Source organism: Nothobranchius furzeri, chromosome 3 (assembly GCF_043380555.1).
Source record: "Nothobranchius furzeri strain GRZ-AD chromosome 3, NfurGRZ-RIMD1, whole genome shotgun sequence".
Taxonomy (NCBI): domain Eukaryota; kingdom Metazoa; phylum Chordata; class Actinopteri; order Cyprinodontiformes; family Nothobranchiidae; genus Nothobranchius; species Nothobranchius furzeri.
In genome coordinates, this window is record NC_091743.1 from 81,261,094 (window position 1) to 81,278,320 (window position 17,227).

At 48.4% G+C, this 17,227-nt stretch overlaps 1 protein-coding gene across 1 annotated transcript in view; it reads left to right on the forward strand.

Moving 5' to 3' along the window:
- Positions 1 to 17,227, forward strand: part of hecw2b (HECT, C2 and WW domain containing E3 ubiquitin protein ligase 2b) — a 31,287-nt gene that overhangs the window by 3,840 nt on the left and 10,220 nt on the right. Inside the window, exons 3-10 of the mRNA XM_054737437.2 lie at positions 579 to 673; positions 3,142 to 3,217; positions 3,287 to 3,456; positions 4,019 to 4,161; positions 4,281 to 4,381; positions 14,301 to 15,130; positions 15,253 to 15,382; positions 16,231 to 16,332. Of these exons, the coding sequence (XP_054593412.2) occupies positions 579 to 673; positions 3,142 to 3,217; positions 3,287 to 3,456; positions 4,019 to 4,161; positions 4,281 to 4,381; positions 14,301 to 15,130; positions 15,253 to 15,382; positions 16,231 to 16,332 (1,647 nt within the window). The remainder of the gene's footprint in view (positions 1 to 578; positions 674 to 3,141; positions 3,218 to 3,286; positions 3,457 to 4,018; positions 4,162 to 4,280; positions 4,382 to 14,300; positions 15,131 to 15,252; positions 15,383 to 16,230; positions 16,333 to 17,227) is intronic.

Sequence of the window (17,227 nt, forward strand, 5' to 3'; positions counted from 1 at the left end):
CAATTTAATTAAGTTTATCCAACCTAAATTATTGAAATTGTACTAATAATTTAAGTTGGATAAACTTAATGAAATTGCTTGTCACCAATTGAGGCAATTTTTTAAGTTGGATCAACTTTTTCTTTTTACAGTGTAGCAACAGCCTTGTCTGAGTCTCCGTTTCTGTTGGGACTATTTGTGTTGGCGGAGCCTGATAAATGATTAAATAAATGAACAAATCATAATCTGTTGTTGCTTATTGCTGTTATAAAAATAAAATGAGCAGGTAGAACTGTTGTATAAAAGCAATATCACACTCGAGGCCGTGCGTTGTTGCTGAAGTCTTGAAGGAATTTTAGGAGAAAGTTAGTCGTTTCTTGTTTTTCTATGAAATTCCTGAATGATTTCTGAGCCGTTGAGCATGTGTTCAATCACCTGACAGGTCAGGAGGACTTCCAACCTACTATAAGGGCCATCAGAAAAACGTACTTACGTACTTTTCTATGTTGGTACCGCCTTAACTTATACTTTTTAATTTTTTGTTCATCATGTCTTCAGAAAGCAAGGATGTTAAAATGTTGTTTGTGTTCTCTTTACAGCTGAAACAAAGATCTGTTTTAAGTACTATCATGGTGAAACGGGAGCATTACGAGCAACGACTCCTTGCATCACTGTCAAGAACCCAGGTGTACCGGTATGTGGGTAGATTGGTGCTTACTAGACTTGTCTGCTAACGGTTAAAGATCCATGATGGAGTTTTATGGTAGATGGATAAAACTCATTGGTAACACTTTACAATAAGGGTCACTTTATTCACGTTACTTCCCGCTAGGGCTGCACGATATTAGGAAAACCTGCGTTAGCGATAACAGTGATTAATATTGCGATGACAATATTACTTGCGATAAATAAAAACTTAACTCAGGAACAAAAATAATCAAAAACAAAGAAATAAAAAAAATCATAAAAATGAGAAAAGCAAAATATGTGAGGAAAGGGAAAAAGAAAATGAACAAGAAAAGGCAATTAGTGGATCCCAGGAAAAGCAGAATCAGCAGACAGAGCAGAACAAAGCTAACTCAGGTGTTTGCTAACCATCAAAATGAAGTGCCGTCCGCCTCGGAGGCATCTAACCGATGAGAATCCACCCAATTGGCCAAATGGGTGAAGATCTCTATTTGATTTGTTAAAAAAACATCCTGCTTCTGTTCGATTGACAGAATGCGTTATGTGTAGCAAACATTTGAGCTGACCATTCATTGCAATATTTATCTGTTCTTTGTGATATGCATATTGCGCATGCAGTTATCGCGATAACGATATATTTACGATATATTGTGCAGCCCTACTTACTGCATTATTAGGATTAATAAATTATTAAATAAAGTAATAACAACTGCTTCATAAATATTAGGTAATGCATTACTAAGCAGACACCCCTCCCCCCTTTCTCCTGACCTTAAGGACACTTGTTAATAATACCAAAAATGTTTTAAATGCACTATGTAATGTTAAAGGTGCACTATGTAAGAATAATAGTGAAAATTTACAGCGAGAAAATCCCAAAAGAGTCGAATGTTTCAGTCATTTTGGAAGGGAGGTTAAACTGAAACATATTTCATATCCAGCTGGCTGTGAGGATCGTCAGTTTTTCTCCATTCAACACAAAGGAAGGAGGGACGTAACTATTGTTTACATCAGTGAGTGTGGGGGTGCCGTGTCTCCTGTAAGCTAACGCTGCAGCACCCACTGATATGACGACGGCCGGCAAAAAGCTCCAGAGCTGTTTAAAGTGGTTGCAGTTACCACCTTTTACCACAGGGTGCCATTTTCACTTCATTTCTACATAATGCACCTTTAATAAAGGGACACTTACTGTAAAGTGTTACCAACTTGTTTTTCATAATTATCACAACAAAGGTGTGGGTCACTCTAATCAAGACATTTGCAGTGGTCTCTAGTAGGAAATAATGCCTAGTATGTTGTATTCGGGGGTCAGGGTGGGGGTGGGAAGGTTTTAACGCTTTAAAGAGTTCCTTTATACCCATTTTCAGCCGCTTATCTGGGGTCGGGTCACGGGGGCAGAAGCCTAAGCAGAGAAGCCCAGACTTCCCTCTCCCCAGCCACTTGGGCCAGCTCCTCCGGGGTAATCCCAAGGCGTTCCCTGACTGGCCGAGAGACATAGTCCCTCCAGCGTGTCCTGGGTCTACCTTTAGGTCTCCTTCCAGTTGGACGTGCCCAGAAAACCTCACCAGGGAGGCGTCCAGGAGGCATCCTGACCAGGAGCCTGAGCCACCTCAGCTTGCTCCTCTCAATGTTGAGGAGCAGCAGATTCAAGCTCCTCCTGGATGACCAAGCTTCTCACCTTTTCTCTAAGGAAGAGCCCAGACACCCTGCAGAGAAAACTCATTTTGGCCGCTTGTATCCATGATCTCGTTCCCAAAGCTCGTGACCATAGGCAAGGGTGGGAACGTAGCATTCCGGCTCAGCTCTCTCTTCACCACAACAGACCGGTACAACGCCCGCATCACTGCTAATGCAGCAACAATCCCTCAATCGATCTCACGCTCCAGCTTTCCCTCACTCGTGAACAAGACCCTGAGATACTTAAACTCCTCCACTTGGGGCAGGACCTCGTCCCTGACCCGGAGAAGGCATTCTTGCCTTTTCTGATTCAAGTCTGTTACGACTGGTGATGGTATGGGTGAGGGATGTTGGAACATGAAAGGATTTTAAAAGCAAACGTTTTTATTACAAATAATTGATCGAAACAAACTCAGGGTCACTAGGTCTAAATTTACTGGAAATAAAGGTGACCTCAAAAGAGGAAAGTAAAGGAACTGGAGCGCTGCTCCACTATTGGTCAAATAAGTAAAACTACAAACCAATAAGACTCTCACGCTACAATTAACCCTCTAAGTCACAGTAGAAACGAAACAAAAGAAGTCCAATCAGAACTGAAGGTGAGAACTGGGCTGTCAAGGTAACAGTTACACAAAACAGATATAATTACTAAGCCAAAGCTCCTTTGAGCGTGCAAACACTCCAGCTACGCTCCACAGAGCAAACACAGCAGTTTAACATTAATATGCTCCACTGAGCACACTCACCACGTTTGTGGAATATGTCAAACTTAAGATGTTGTTTTTATTTTCCTTACAGGTGAGAAGTGAAGGCCAGGTGGAGGACCAGTCAGGGATAGAACACTGTCGTAAGCTGGTCAGCTTCACGCTGTCAGGTGAGAAGAACTATTCTGGAGAACTGCTGAGAAACAACAACCAGATGCTCATAACTGACTCCATTCCAGACATCAGGGCGGTGGCTTTGAAGAAGGGGATGTTCTTCAACCCTGACCCCTACTTAAAGATGTCCATCCAGCCTGGGAAGAGGAGCAACCTCCCCAAGTTCACTCACCATGGACAAGAGAGACGCTCCTCCATCATCTCCAACACCACCAACCCAGTGTGGCACGGGGAGGTGAGCACAGCACACCTCACAGAACCTCCTCTATCAATGTCCCACATGGTTCTGTGGAGTTCTGGTCCACTCTTCTTTACTTCTAATTGGCATCTGACAGGACCACTACAGTACTTTGGATCTGTTGTAGATCTGTGGGTTTGGATCATGGTTCCGTTTTGTGGCCCAAACTTTATCTGTCAGACAGATGGATTCACATCAGACTATAGAAGACTTTGGTCTACAGAAGTTTTGATGGACTTGTGGAGCCCAAACTATCATCTCTCCACCACTGTGCTGACTACCGGGATCGGAGGATTGACTCTCCTCCTCATATTAACACACGCCTGCATGCTCCAGAGCAGTTAGCCCTAACCGTAAATGACTGAAGTCTTGCTTTTCTAGAGGAACTTGCCTTGATGCCTTGTGTTGACCAGCAGCTTCTGGATGATGCAGAACATCCTCTAGAAGTAGCAGAGTGGACTAAGTCAGATTATTGCTATAACATTCTGATAGACAACCCCTTACCATTACCGTACTGAAACAAGTGTTCTCCCTTGTCACATACATAACCTTTCTGTAGAAGTACACCTTCGTCGCTCTGATGACAGACGTGTTGGCGATTGAGGTGAAGGATAAGTTTGCCAAGAGTCGACCAATCATCAAGCGCTTCCTGGGTCAGCTGATCATACCTGTGCAGAGACTCCTGGAGGGGCCGGCAGCTGAGTGAGTTCACACACTGTACAGAAATCCTTCAGTTTGGTATTAGGATCATTCACGTGGCTCATGAAGTAAAACATTTCTGTGCGTACTCTCTAACCACGCATCTTTTCATGCGTTTGCAGCAATCAGTCAGTCAGCTACAGCCTGTGCCGTCGTCTCCCTACGGACAACGTGAGTGGCCAGCTTCAGTTCAGAGTGGACATCACCTCATCCGGACACGAAGGTGAAGAAGAAAAGATCTTTTCTATAGAGCCTCTCAAGTTAAAAATCACGAGGCGCTTCATAAAAACAAAAAATTTAAAATGTAAAAAATAATTTAGAAAATTATTACAAATATGTTTTAAATGAGCAAAAATAGACGATTGTGATTAAAATGTAAAGAAAGACAGAGTGAATAGTGTAATGATATAATTTAATAACCCATGAGGCATAGGATTCCATAGGAAATATGAAATCAACCTTGTGGATCTGTTGGGTTATTTTAACCAGAAGATTGGAGAGATTAGATAGCTTCGTATTCACTCAGAGACAACAGAAGAGAGAGTCAAGTTTAAAGGTTTAAAGATTTATTACTAAACAAATTAAACTAGACTAACTTTAACACTAAATGTATGGTGTATGGTGCGCTTCACTGGCTGCCCGTTGATGTTAGGATTCATTTTAAAATACTTTTACTAGTTTTTAAAACGTTAAATGGTTTAGCCCCTCCTTACTTGGTGTCACTACTTCAACCATACACCCCTTCACGGTCACTCCGCTCAGAGAACTTCATGCTCCTCTCGGTCCCAAGAACGCGCCTAACGACGCGTGGTGATAGGGCTTTTGCTGTGGCAGGTCCTAAGCTTTGGAATAAGATTCCTCTCAGCATAAGGGCCTCCACCTCTGTTGCGGTTTTTAAGGCAAGGCTAAAAACATATTTTTATGACCTGTCTTTTAACCTTTCTAACTAGTTTTATTGTTTTACTTATAGCGATTTTACTCACTGTAGTTTTATCTGTATTGTGTGATGCAATGTTTTATTTTCTGGACTTAGTGTTTTATGTTTTTATTTGATCAGTGTAGCGCCTTGGTGGCATCTTTTTGCCTGTAAGGCGCGATTTATAAATAAAGTTGAGTTGAGTTGAGTGTAACTAAGGTGAATGAGACGGAGAATGGTGTAGTGTGGAATGTTGCTCAGAACCAGCAAATCCAGAGAAGCGATTTGTTCTGATGGGAAGGTGATGTCTTCATGCTAAGCTGTGGTTAGGAGATTCATAAACACATTCGACGCCATGTCGCCGGCCTACGTACCCTTGTGGAAGTTCCCGTTAGATCAGGAATGTCGAGGTCCAGCTGGACCCTCTCTGGAACCGAAGCCGGTAGGAAAAGCAGCGGTTGCCGACCAGACCAGTCTTTGAGTGTCATGAACTCCTCCTCTTAACCTCCTCTGCGGGCCGGGCTGGCGCTGCACTCCAGTTCCCAGCATGCCTGTCACCGACGCTTCCCGGTGACGTCATCCCGCTGAGCCTATTTAAGGACCTGTCACAGCGGAGCCGGCACTCAGTCATCATCTAACGATAGACGCCAAGCCATTCTAAGACCTAAGACACTAACTCTACAAACCATACGGGAAGAGAACTTCCCACGCTGCCACATATCAGTCTCCATCCACCACTCTCTCCGCGCCTGGGTCTCATAACCACTCCAGCTCAGCCCACCGAACCTGACAGGATGACTGAGTCCCGAGTAGACCCAGCGGAGATCGCACAGCTGCGAGCTGAGGTAGCGCAGCTGCTCAGCCGAGTAGAACGCCAGGAGGCGGACAACGCCCAACTCCGTGTGGAGAACAATCAGCTGCGTGCTGTTACTGATCGCCTCGCATCCAAACTCGATTCCGTCACCGAACTGGTAGTCCAACTCTCCTCAGCCCTCCAACGACAGTCATCTGCCACTCCTAACGTGGTGGAGCCGTATCTAAGTCTCCCAGAGAAATGGGATGGGATTAAAGGATCCCCGGAGAGCATGTTGGCCGTTCTGTCAATGACTTTTGAGTGTCAGCCGGCACGCTACCCGACTTCCTGCTCTCGCGTGGCTCTGTTAACCTCCCTGCTGACTGGGCGAGCCGGTGAATGGGCGGCTGCTCTGTACCATCAGAAGTCCCCAGTCTGCAACGACTATGAAGCCTTCGTGAAAGAACTGAAGAAGGCATTCGTTCATCCCAGCAGCGAGGTCGCAGATGAGACACGCCTGCTCCAGCTTCGACAAGGCTCTCAGACCGTGGCCGAATTCACCTCACGCTTCCGGACCACCGCTGCCCGTCTAACCTGGGGTGATGCCGCGGTGAAGGCTGTGTACTTGGAGGGATTGTCACCCCGCATCCGCGAGGGCATGATTGGTCACGAGGCTCCAACCACCCTGGACCAGGCGGTGGACCTGGCTCTCCAGCTGGACCGCTGCCTCCTCACCAGACCAGGAGTGAGGGCGGTTCCCGTACAATCCCGAACTTTCCCCCGCCGTCAGGAGAACCAACCCATGGAGGAACCCATGCAACTGGGTCATTTGCCCCCCGAGGAACGGGCGCGCCGTTTTCAGGAGGGACGATGCGCCTATTGTGGGGCTCTGGGTCATCCCCGTGCAACATGCCCCATACGCCCGGGAAACGGTCCCTCCGGGTCGGTGTAGGAGCTGCCTCACTCGGAGTTTCCACTCATGCAGCTCCTCATCACACCACCCTCTCGGTCTCCTTCCAGCTGAGCCAAGGACCGGTCCCCCTGGTGGCCCTCCTCGACACCGGAGCTGCAGAAAGCTTTATCGATCAGGGGTTGGTCAACCGGCTCAAGATTCCACTCACCCTCCTCGATCATCCCGTTCCCGTCACCTCAGTGGACGGGCGCCCTCTCATGCCATATCCGATCACGCACCGAACCCAGAACCTCCGGATGACCATCGGAGAACACGTAGAGACCCTTCATTTCTTGGTCATTCACGCCCCTACGACTCCTCTCATTCTGGGTCATTCCTGGTTCCGCCTCCACGACCCTCACATCTCCTGGTCCACCAGTAAAGTCATGGCATGGGGTGTTAACTGTCGCCTTCATCATCCGTCTCCAGGATCACAGCCTAGGGAGACACCACCCAAGGATGTGGATTTAACACTCCTTCCAGGATCACAGCCTAGGGAGACACCACCCAAGGACGTGGATTTAACACTCCTTCCACCCCAATACCACGATCTGGCTCGGGTCTTTGCAAAAGAGCCTACCACCAAGCTGCCTCCTCATCGCCCCTACGATCTGGAGATCAGGCTTCAGCCCGGAACCACCCCGCCTCGGGGTCGGCTGTTCTCGCTCTCCCCGGCAGAGACCCAGGCGATGGACGCTTACATCAATGAGGCTCTCCAGAAGGGGTTTATCCGACATTCCACGTCTCCTGGGGCGGCAGGGTTCTTCTTTGTGAAGAAGAAGGAAGGTGACCTCCGGCCCTGTATAGACTATCGTGGATTGAATAAAATCACCATCAGGGACCGCCATCCTCTTCCCTTAATGAGCACGGCTCTGGACGCCACTGCCCAAGCCACACTGTTTACCAAGCTGGACCTCCGCAGTGCATACAACCTCATCCGCATAAAGGAAGGAGAGGAGTGGAAAACCGCTTTCATTACACCCACTGGACATTATGAGTACCTGGTCATGCCCTTCGGCCTCTGCAACAGCCCTGCCGTTTTCCAGCGTTTCATCACTGATGTCCTCCGTGACATGCTGGGTCGTTGGGTTTTTGTTTATTTGGACGACATCCTCATCTACTCCCGCACGGCCGAGGAACACACCCAGCATGTTCGAGCCGTTCTGTCACGCCTCCTGGAGCACGACTTATTCTGTAAACTGGAGAAGTGTGCTTTTCACCAGGAGTCCACCTCGTTTCTGGGATTCATCATCTCCTCCCAGGGCCTGCGCATGGACCCACAGAAGGTTCAGGCGGTCGCGCAGTGGCCACTACCCAAGACCCTGAAGCAGTTGCAGAGTTTCCTGGGGTTCTGCAACTTCTACCGCCGGTTTATCCGCAACTTCAGCGCCCTGGCGTCACCATTAACTTCCCTGACGAAAACAACCAATCAGCCTCGCCCTTTCCGCCTCTCCCCGGAGGCTGTTGCTGCCTTCCATGAGCTGGTCCGCCGCTTTGTAAGCGAGCCCATCCTCCTCCACCCGGACCTAACCCGGCCTTTCGTTGTGGAGGTGGACGCCTCTGAGACGGGCGCGGGAGCTGTACTGTCACAACGTGGCCAGGACTCCAAACTCCATCCCTGCGCATTCTTTTCCCGGAAGTTCTCTCCTACCCAGCAGAACTATGGGGTCGGGGACCGGGAATTGTTGGCGATAAAGTGGGCCCTGGAGGAGTGGCGACAGTGGCTCCTGGGTACCCCCACTCCTTTTCTAATCTGGACTGATCATCAGAACCTCATCCATATTCAGACCGCTCGCCAACTCAACCCTCGTCAGGCCCGGTGGGCCCTCTTTTTCGAACCTTATAACTTTCACATCGCCTACCGCCCCGGCTCAAAGAACCTCAAGGCGGACGCCCTGTCCCGTCAACACACCCAGGATCCAAGGCCTCCTGAACCGAGGTCCATCCTCCCGACCGAACGGTTCTTGGCCGCCCTGCAATGGCCCCTGGAAGCCTCCATCCGGGCGGCTCTCCCGGCGGACCCGGCGCCCCCAGAGACGCCTCCTAACCGCCTTTACGTTCCGGCCGTGTGTCGACAGGAGGCCTTGAGGTGGGGGCATAGTTCACGGCTCGCGGGACACCAAGGCCAGGCTCGTACATTCCAGTTCCTCCGCCGGGCCCTGTGGTGGCCCTCTATGAGAAAGGACGTGCGTGAATACACCGCTGCATGTGACACTTGCGCCCGGTCTAAGTCCACCACCCAACCTGGAGCCGGGGAATTGCAACCGCTCCCTGTGCCTAAAAGGCCGTGGTCGCACATAGGTGTGGACTTTGTCACGGGGCTTCCCGTTGCCGACCACCTGGACACCATCCTCACCATCACCGACCGCTTTTCGAAGGCTGTGCATTTAGTGGCTATGGCAGGGCTCCCCACGGCTAAGAAGACGGCGGAGCTCCTCCTCGATCATGTGGTGAGGCTCCACGGATTCCCCCAGGACGTGGTGTCTGACAGAGGGCCTCAGTTCATCTCACGTTTCTGGAAGGCTTTCTGTCGGTTGGTGGGCGCTTCTGCCAGTCTGTCGTCAGGCTATCATCCCCAGACTAATGGTCAGACGGAGAGAGCAAACCAGCAGCTTGGGCGTTACTTACGCTGCTTCGCCTCGTCTCAACCGTCCACCTGGCCTCGTTACCTCCTATGGGCGGAGCTCTCTCACAACCTCCAGACGTCCTCCGCCACAGGTCTATCGCCCTTCGAGACCTGCTACGGATACCAGCCCCCTCTTTTTGACCATCAGGTGCCGGAGGTGGAGGTTCCGGCGGCTCAGGATATGGTCCGCCGCTGCCATCTCGCTTGGATCAGGGCTCGCGCCGCCATCACCCGGGCTAATACGGAGTACTCCCGACAACACTGCCGCCGCCACCGGCCCGGCCCTGTGTTCCAGCCTGGTGACCGGGTTTGGCTCTCTACCGCAAACCTCCGGTTTCCGGCTGGTTCCAGGAAGCTGTCGCCTCGCTTTTTGGGGCCCTTCCCAGTCCGAGATGTCCTCGGTCCGGTCGCTTACCGGCTGCGCCTCCCTTCCACTCTTAAGGTGCACCCGGTATTCCACGTCTCACAGCTCAAGCCGGTGGTGTCTTCTCCTCTCCATCCGCCTCCGGCCCGGGTGCCGACGCCCCGAGATGTCGATGGGGACCCCGTCTACACCGTCCGCAAGATTCTGGACGCCCGCCGCCGGGGCCGTGGATGGCAGTATTTGGTGGACTGGCAGGGTTACGGTCCGGAGGAACGTAGCTGGGAGCCTGCCCGCTCGTTTCTGGATCCTTCCCTGTTGGCTGATTTCTGGTCTCGTCGCCCTGGGCCTTCTGGAGCCGTCCCTCGCGGGGGGGGTCCTGTCATGAACTCCTCCTCTTAACCTCCTCTGCGGGCCGGGCTGGCGCTGCACTCCAGTTCCCAGCATGCCTGTCACCGACGCTTCCCGGTGACGTCATCCCGCTGAGCCTATTTAAGGACCTGTCACAGCGGAGCCGGCACTCAGTCATCATCTAACGATAGACGCCAAGCCATTCTAAGACCTAAGACACTAACTCTACAAACCATACGGGAAGAGAACTTCCCACGCTGCCACATATCAGTCTCCATCCACCACTCTCTCCGCGCCTGGGTCTCATAACCACTCCAGCTCAGCCCACCGAACCTGACATTGAGACACTTCCGGGTCACGACGGTTTTTTTGACATTCAGTGAGACCCAAACCTGGGTCGTGATGGTTCAGCTTTTATTCTGAAAGGAACCGTTGCAGCAGTTGGAACAGCAACAGATTTTTTCCAGCTTGTCGTTGGTTCTTTTGGCTGAAGAGGAAAGTTACGGATTGGCCACTCCGACAACTTCTCTAGAACGCTTTGAACTGTCGTTAAAGATGACGTGGGCATAGTTTTATATTTCGTATGTTTTGGTTTATGGTCGAATGAAAAGATGACAGATTTACCAAACACCACCAAAACCACGCCTCCGTCAGATCTGGCAGATTCTGATTGGATCAGTGAAGCAATGTGTCATGTCTTAACGCTACGTGAGATCAGTCCTAGTGATAGAGTTCTTTGATTTATTAAAAGGAGAGAGTCCTTTCTTCATTCTTCTCTTGAGCTGGAAAGAAGCAGTTTAGAAGCAAATGCATGAGACCTTGAGGCCATATCTCATGCAGACTAGTTCTGTGTCAGAGGAGAGGGGGAAAATGACTGTTGGTGGAAAACAGTCATTTCATTCCGTTACAATAGGAAAGAGGGAAATCACTGGATCCGGAGGAAGGTGGAATAGGTAAGGAGAGTGGTGATGAAGGTCATACAAAAGCCAGCTTGAACAGGTGAGTCTTCAGCTGCTGTTTGAAGGAGACCACTGAGTCCACTGATCTCAGGCTCAGGGGGGAGAGTGTCAGGGCTGGTATGAAGGACTGGACTCAGATGCAGAGTTTGGCAAAACAAGGCTTTTATTTAGGCAAAGGCTTCTTTAACCAAGGATCAAAAAATGATCAAAAAACAAACAGAGTCAAAGGGCCCAGAGATCAGTTAATGCCCGGCTGGAACAAGAGAATGAAAACTAACAAACTGGCAACTGAAAGAGAACAGAAGCTGGTTAAATACACACAAGAACAGCTGGGAGAAATCAGAGTGATGAGGAACAGGGAACAGAACAGAAACAGGAGATTTGACACCAAAATAAAACAGGAAGTGGGATGGATGAACAGGTCTCACGGCAGGGCGTGACAGAGAGAGGTCCAGAGTCTGGGGGCCACAGCGACAAATGATCTCCTCCAGGTGGAGTTTCTTTCCATTGGCTGCAACAAACATACAACACCTCTGCACTTGGGAGCAAAGTATCTCAAAACAGGTCAAAAGAATTTCTATTAGTCAGCTATAAGCTTATGCTGATGCTGTTGTAAGTAGCAGCTGCAGTGTCCCTGGTTTTAAAGGTGACTAGAATGGAAGCAAATCATCTTCCAAGTCCCTCCGGCAACTATTATTGTAAAAATTAACTAGAAAATGAGGTCCTCTCCACTGGCGTCTCTTAGTATACGTTGTTCCATCTCTCTGAGGTCTGACGCTTTTCCCAAAGCACTCATGGGTGACCTGGTCCTTTTGCAGCAGTCCCCTTCCCAACTGTAGTCATAAAAGGGAGATTTTAACCCCTCTGCATCCACACTGCCAAAGAGCCTGAGCAGTGTTGTGTTTAGCCAATCACAGCACTGTATCGATTTAGTAGGCGGGGTGATGTGACAGAGAGAAACAAGATGGCGACGGCTCGTTTGAAACGGCTTGGACATCAACAGTGGACTGTTTAGACTTGGGCTTTTCTTTGAGTTAAGAGCAGATAGAGGTCCTTTAGTCCTTTATCATCATCATCATCATCATCATCATCATCATCATCATCATTTATTTCCAACATGCCAATAACACCACAATTAACAACAGGATATAAATCAATAATAAATCAAGTTGACATTGTTGTAGGCATGTTTGAAAGGGAGTGGGCGGAAGCCAAGCTAATTCAAGCCCACCGCTATTTTTCACTAACAGTTTAACATTCAATATGTAGCATTAACTCAAATTCAACAACCTTGTGACCAAAGAAAATCATAATCATAACAATAATAATAATGACAATTTAACAATTCTTGTCATTATCATTAATTACATATTCCCATACACCTTTACTCACATCATCATCCATTCTCATTTGTAATGTATTTTAACCAAACTGTTCTTCTGTAGTGTGCTTTAAAAATCTAAATATTTTGACGTTGTTTGTGATCAATCTTTAAGTTATTCCATATTTTTATCCCACACACAGACACACAAAAGCTTTTACGTGTTGTTCGCATATATATAAATATTTTATCTCTCCTCAGGCTATGTGACAGCTTTTTAATTATAAATAGCTTTTGTAAATTATTTGGTAGAAGTTTATTAAGTGCTTTGAAGAGAATTTGAACTGTTTGATATTTAATTATATCCTGTAATTTTAATTATTTTGATTGTAAAAACATGTCGTTATTTAGGAAAAAGGATGCAAATGTCTTCTTTGGCAGTGTATGGTAGACTGTCGCATTGACTGACATCTGTAGAAGTGAGTGTGTCACGTTGTTCGTTGTCTAATAGCATGCAGAGACACGACTGAGCTCTATGACAGTGAACGCAGCATCACTAGGCCCTGTAATTCAGTTCAATCCTCATGGAGGGGGCCATCAGCTAGCACACTGCTGCTAACCATGTAAACATTCTCCTTCTCCTGATAATAACATTTTACTTTCTTTGACATTGAATGTGCTACTACTAGTTTACCTGTTTAATTATAGATTCACTAGGATAAATGCAATAAAGTTTATCTCTCACCAAATAGAATATTTACTAAGAAATCACAATGTAACCATAGACCATGGGTGGGGAACTCTGGTCCATCGAGGGCCACTATCCAGCATATTTTAGTTTCAACCCTGATTTCAATCAGCAGGTGATTAACAGGCTTCTGCAGAGCCTGATGAGCTGCAGAACAGGTGAATCAACCACTGAATCAGAAGTGTTGGAGCAAAGACGTGCAGGATACCGGCCCTCGAGGATCAGAGTTCCCCACTCCTGCCATAGACACATTACTTGGTATATGTTTTGTGTGTGTGTGTGTGTGTGTGTGTGTGTGTGTGTGTGTGTGTGTGTGTGTGTGTGTGTGTGTGTGTGTGTGTGTGTGTGTGTGTGTCTGCTCTGTCTTCTCCATACCCAGTGAGTCGTGGTGGATGGCTGCTTATACTGAGCCAGGATCCTCTGGAGGTCTCTTCCTGTTAAAAGGGAGTTTTCCTCTCCACTGTCGCTAAATGCTTGCTTAGTATGAGGATTGCTGTAAAGACTCTGACACTAGTCAGTGACTTGATGCAATTTGCTGGGTTCCTTATATAGGAAACTTGTTACTGATTGGCTTAATGAACTGACCTGTATAGGAATGTTTACTATGTGAAGTGCCTTGAGACGACTCCTGTCGTGATTTGGCGCTTTATAAATAAACTGAATTGAAAATTGAACAAAATAAAAAAATAAAAAAGTCAGTCGTGGCCATCCTATGTATTCACATATAGGACAGGATTGCCTGGCTAGTTCTACACATTTTGGTGATTTAAAAAAAAGTAAGTTTCATATGAACTTGTTCCTTCTGCAGAGTTCATTGTAATTAAATAAACTTCGTCAATAATGAGCTGCTTTTCTTCCTAAGGAGGTAGAACCACTGGTTACCACAGCAGGACTCTAGGGCAGGACCTAGCATGCTAACTGCTGATGTGCAGAGCTGCATTCATTTCTGTTAATTAAACAGACGTTTGTATGGCTTTGTAGCTTTTATTAGCTAAACTAGCTAGCTCAGCTTACATAAGTACACAAAAAAAATTCTAAAAGGCAAATATCTTCCCTTCTATATGGTTGATACTCCTCCTAACTCCTCCCCATCCATCTCCCCCTCCTCCCCCCAGAGGCCTCCCCAGATGCTGCTGGGACCATCCTGGGCAGTGGCGACCCCGGAAGTCCGTCTGATGATGAGGAGCTTCCTCACCCCTCCTCGTCATCTCATGCCACATACGGACCATCTCCCACCGGTTCTGATGACGGCCCCTTGGCAATGAATGGTCTTTGTTGCTATGGTGATGACAGTGTGTGGCACGAACCCGGTCAGATGGTAGACAGCAATCTACATCCCGTGGTCCTGGGGGGCCACACTCATCGACAGGTCTCGCTCAACGATTACCTGGATGCCCTTGAAGCTCCCATGAGTCCCGGGGAGCGACCGTCGATGGGGCCTTTACCAAAACTCCGCTCCAGCTTTCCGACCGACACGCGGCTCAACGCCATGCTGCACATCGACTCAGATGAGGATGAAGATGCGGCCGGGCAGCACAGGGACCAAACTGATGCGTCGAGAACAGAGCAGAGCACCAACCCTTCTAGAACAGCTCCAGTTGTGTCTGGAGAGCAGAGCGAGGGTCCAACGGAGGAGGCTGGAGCTGAGGCAGGTTCCTCTGCTGGTGCTCAGCCTGCGGAGGCAGAAAATGGAGGAATCAATGAAGCGGAGAGTGGAAGTTCAGTAGCATCGGTAACCGGGGCTGAGGAGGCTGCTGGAGCATCAGCCGAGGTGGTGCAGGTCTCTGCGGATACCTCCACAGCTTCCACCTCACCTCAGGCCTTGGGGGCTCAGGCAGCTGCAGCAGAACCACAAGAGGAGTCTGGTTTGGCATGTTCCTGTCAGGAGCAGAGCAGCAGGATGGGGCCCTGCAACCCCCAACCTGGTCCTCTTTCACCCATTCAGGTAAGCTTCTGAGCAAAGACACAGACTCATTTGGTCAGATAAGGAGTCAGTGTGCTAGGTCATCTTGGGTAAAAGCTGCTGTTTTATGAACAGCCTCCCGCCGCACCTTTTCTTTTTCTCAGGAGGTTGATGCAAGGAAGGAACTGGCTCCAAAGGCGGAGGAGGAGGGGGCTGAGTCATCGAGCAGTGAAGCAAATGGGCCAGTTGGCGCATCTGCACCAATCAGCAGCTCCGCTGGTGGAGGAGAGGCAGGTAGGTGGTGTTGCACAACTCTAACGTTAAAGTTACCAGTAACCCCAGGAGTGGACATCCCAGCAAGCTCAGCTTCAGTCTTAGACTCTACCGGCCTGTTGTTGGCAGGTTTAAAGCTTAGTGTCCCCCTACACAGCCTATAGTAACAAGAGAGCCATGAAAACCGCCAATGTGAAGATGATAAAAGGCTCTTGAGCAAGGGTTCTCCCTCACCTTCCCCAAGATCTGTACAGGAGGCTGTAATGGCAAGGATCTTTTTTCATATAATCACTCTACAGGGGAACTGACACTATGTGTTGTGACTAATAGCCAGGCAATATTTAATTTTTATTTCCACTCTTCTAAAGTCATCTCTAAAACATCTTATGAGGGGGGGGGGGGGGGGGGGTGTAGAAACGTCTTCAAAAAGACACCATAAACATTGTTTTTATTTAAAGGCGTGAGGGCTGAAGGTGGCAGTGAGGAAGGGGAGGACAAAGGAGGGGAGGTGTGGAGGAGGCAGTCCATGCAGGCCTCTGGGGGTCTGGCTCAGAACCAGGAGCAGCCCGGGGCCAGAGTGAGGGAGAGCAGGACAGGTGAGATCGTATAAGCTGACGGTTTCCTCCTGAGGACATTCAGATGGTCTGTCAGGGTTGTGCCCACCAGTGGGTCAGCGAGTGTTCATTAATGACTGGAGCGTCATTCAGAGAGCAAGTTTTCCTAAATGAGTCTGTGGGGAGAAGCGTAGAGCTGAGGGATGACTTCAGGCTGCAGGGCGGTGAACCAGACGTGTTTCATCTGTGCTGGAGCAAAACAGTAGCATAACTGTATCATCTACACAGAGACATGATGGTTATGGTTTTCTTCAGGTGTCACAGCGCAGGTCAATGGTCACCCGTCTGTTAGATCTCTGCCGTCGGTTCGTCACGACATCAGTCGCTACCAGAGAGTAGATGAGCCGCTGCCGCCTAGTAAGTGTGCCGCCATGTTTGTGGATCCCTAACCTCATGTGTGAACATCCATCAGCCATACTTTGGTACTACATGGTCATGCTCCCATCTGCTAGAGCCAGAAGTACACACTCGAATGACCAGAATCTGTTTCTTTAGCAGAGTTGTTTATTAACAATACTAGAACGCCCCTTTCATTCTTTCTATTAGAATATTTCCTTTTTAACGTTTTAGTCAAATGTTTATAGCCCACAAGGAGCTTCAGCTTGGCCTTTGTGTCTAAAAGTTTGGACCCCCCTGGGCCAGAGCCTCCAGGTCATTAAAGAGCAAGTCACCCTCTACCAGAGTCTTACTCCACTCCCACTTCCTGTTTTAAAAATGCAACAAATGCTGTTGCCTGGCAGGAGCTGTTAACAAACACACACACACAGGCTCACAACGGCATTGTGACATCATATGGTACCAGCTGATATCATAGGATACCTCTTAGCCAGTAGCGATGGCAGATTTAAATTCAAATGCGGTGCAGAGTTTTTACCTGATGATGGCGCAACACGACAGTTTTAGGTAGAATATTTAAATTTTAACTAAGATGTGCTAAAATGCCAAATTATTGACTACACGTGTCTGCAGCACGATCAGACACTCATTTATATAGTTTATTGGCAAGAAACGTTGATTAGGGGGTGATTTGCCCTTTAAAAGCCACAGTTTATGTTGTTGTTCAACAAAAGCCTTTAGGATTCAGAATAATACAAACTGGGTGGGAAAGTGTGAAGGAACCCAGAAAGATAAACGAACAGACACGATTTACCCATAAAAATATACTCATATTAAATAAATACAGTAGGCTCCCAAAGTGTGGAGGACCCAGAGACATGCTGCGTCCTGCGTTCTCCTCCAGGCTGATGTGAGA